We start from the raw sequence: 806 nt of genomic DNA, 5'->3' as shown, positions 1-806 counted from the left end.
TATGAATCATCAAAATTTCAAATATTTGTCTCCATCAAAATTCGATCGTCATTAAATTTTTTAAAATTTTGAAAATCCGCGAAATTTTTTGTGAAAATCCGCGAATTATTTTTGTTTTGTTTTACGATGTACACAAAGAGAACATGTTCACAATTAATTTAGGAGATGCGCCGGCTAGAAAGAAGGGCGCGAAGCGCCTTGAATTTCTAGTACTGTTAAAATTTCCTTTTATACACTATGCAAAGTTTGCACTCTAGGACAGAAAAACCGGCCTGAACGAATAATTAAATCGTTTGTTAACGAACAATTTGTTCTAATTCATTTAGGTTAAAAACTTCAATTAGAACCAATTTCTTTGTTTGAAATATGTTATGTTGCACCGAAAAACCTGAAAGGACTTAAAACAATGATCAAATGAAACAACCAACATAACTTTGATCTATATAGGCTAGAAATGAACTTACTATCCATCCTCGTCAAAGAATTTAACAACAACCAAGGGCATTCTCAGGAAACCATCTCTTATCTCTGAAGGGAGAGAATCCAATCCTTTAACTTCTCCCGGCCAATACAATCCACCACACTTACACCAAACAACATCTCCGTCCGCATACCTCGGATCCGACATATTTTCTAGATTAAATGGAGTTGATTAAAAGAATCTTGGGTCTGTCATACAGAATGATTTTGGGTCTGTCCTAGTGAACGATTTTTGGACCCCCCCAGGCCCCCCCCGCTCCTATCAATTTTGTACATGACAAAATTAGTAAATTAGTACTTATTTATTATTATTTAGGGTTAGGTTA

The 806-nt window shown here is 35.0% G+C and overlaps 1 protein-coding gene across 1 annotated transcript in view; it reads right to left on the bottom strand.

The window, feature by feature from the left end:
* LOC111708532 (protein ENL) overlaps positions 1–659 on the bottom strand; it is a gene marked incomplete in the record, with an annotated part of 4,829 nt that extends 4,170 nt beyond the window's left edge. Inside the window, 1 exon segment of the mRNA XM_023481936.1 lies at positions 465–659. Within this exon segment, the coding sequence (XP_023337704.1) occupies positions 465–628 (164 nt within the window).
* Between the last annotated feature and the right edge of the window lie 147 nt (positions 660–806).

The sequence above is a fragment of the Eurytemora carolleeae genome, unplaced genomic scaffold (genome assembly GCF_000591075.1).
Source record: "Eurytemora carolleeae unplaced genomic scaffold, Eaff_2.0 scaffold746, whole genome shotgun sequence".
Classification (NCBI taxonomy): domain Eukaryota; kingdom Metazoa; phylum Arthropoda; class Copepoda; order Calanoida; family Temoridae; genus Eurytemora; species Eurytemora carolleeae.
The sequence above is the reverse complement of the archived record's forward strand: the minus strand, read 5'-3'. Positions and strand labels throughout refer to the sequence as shown.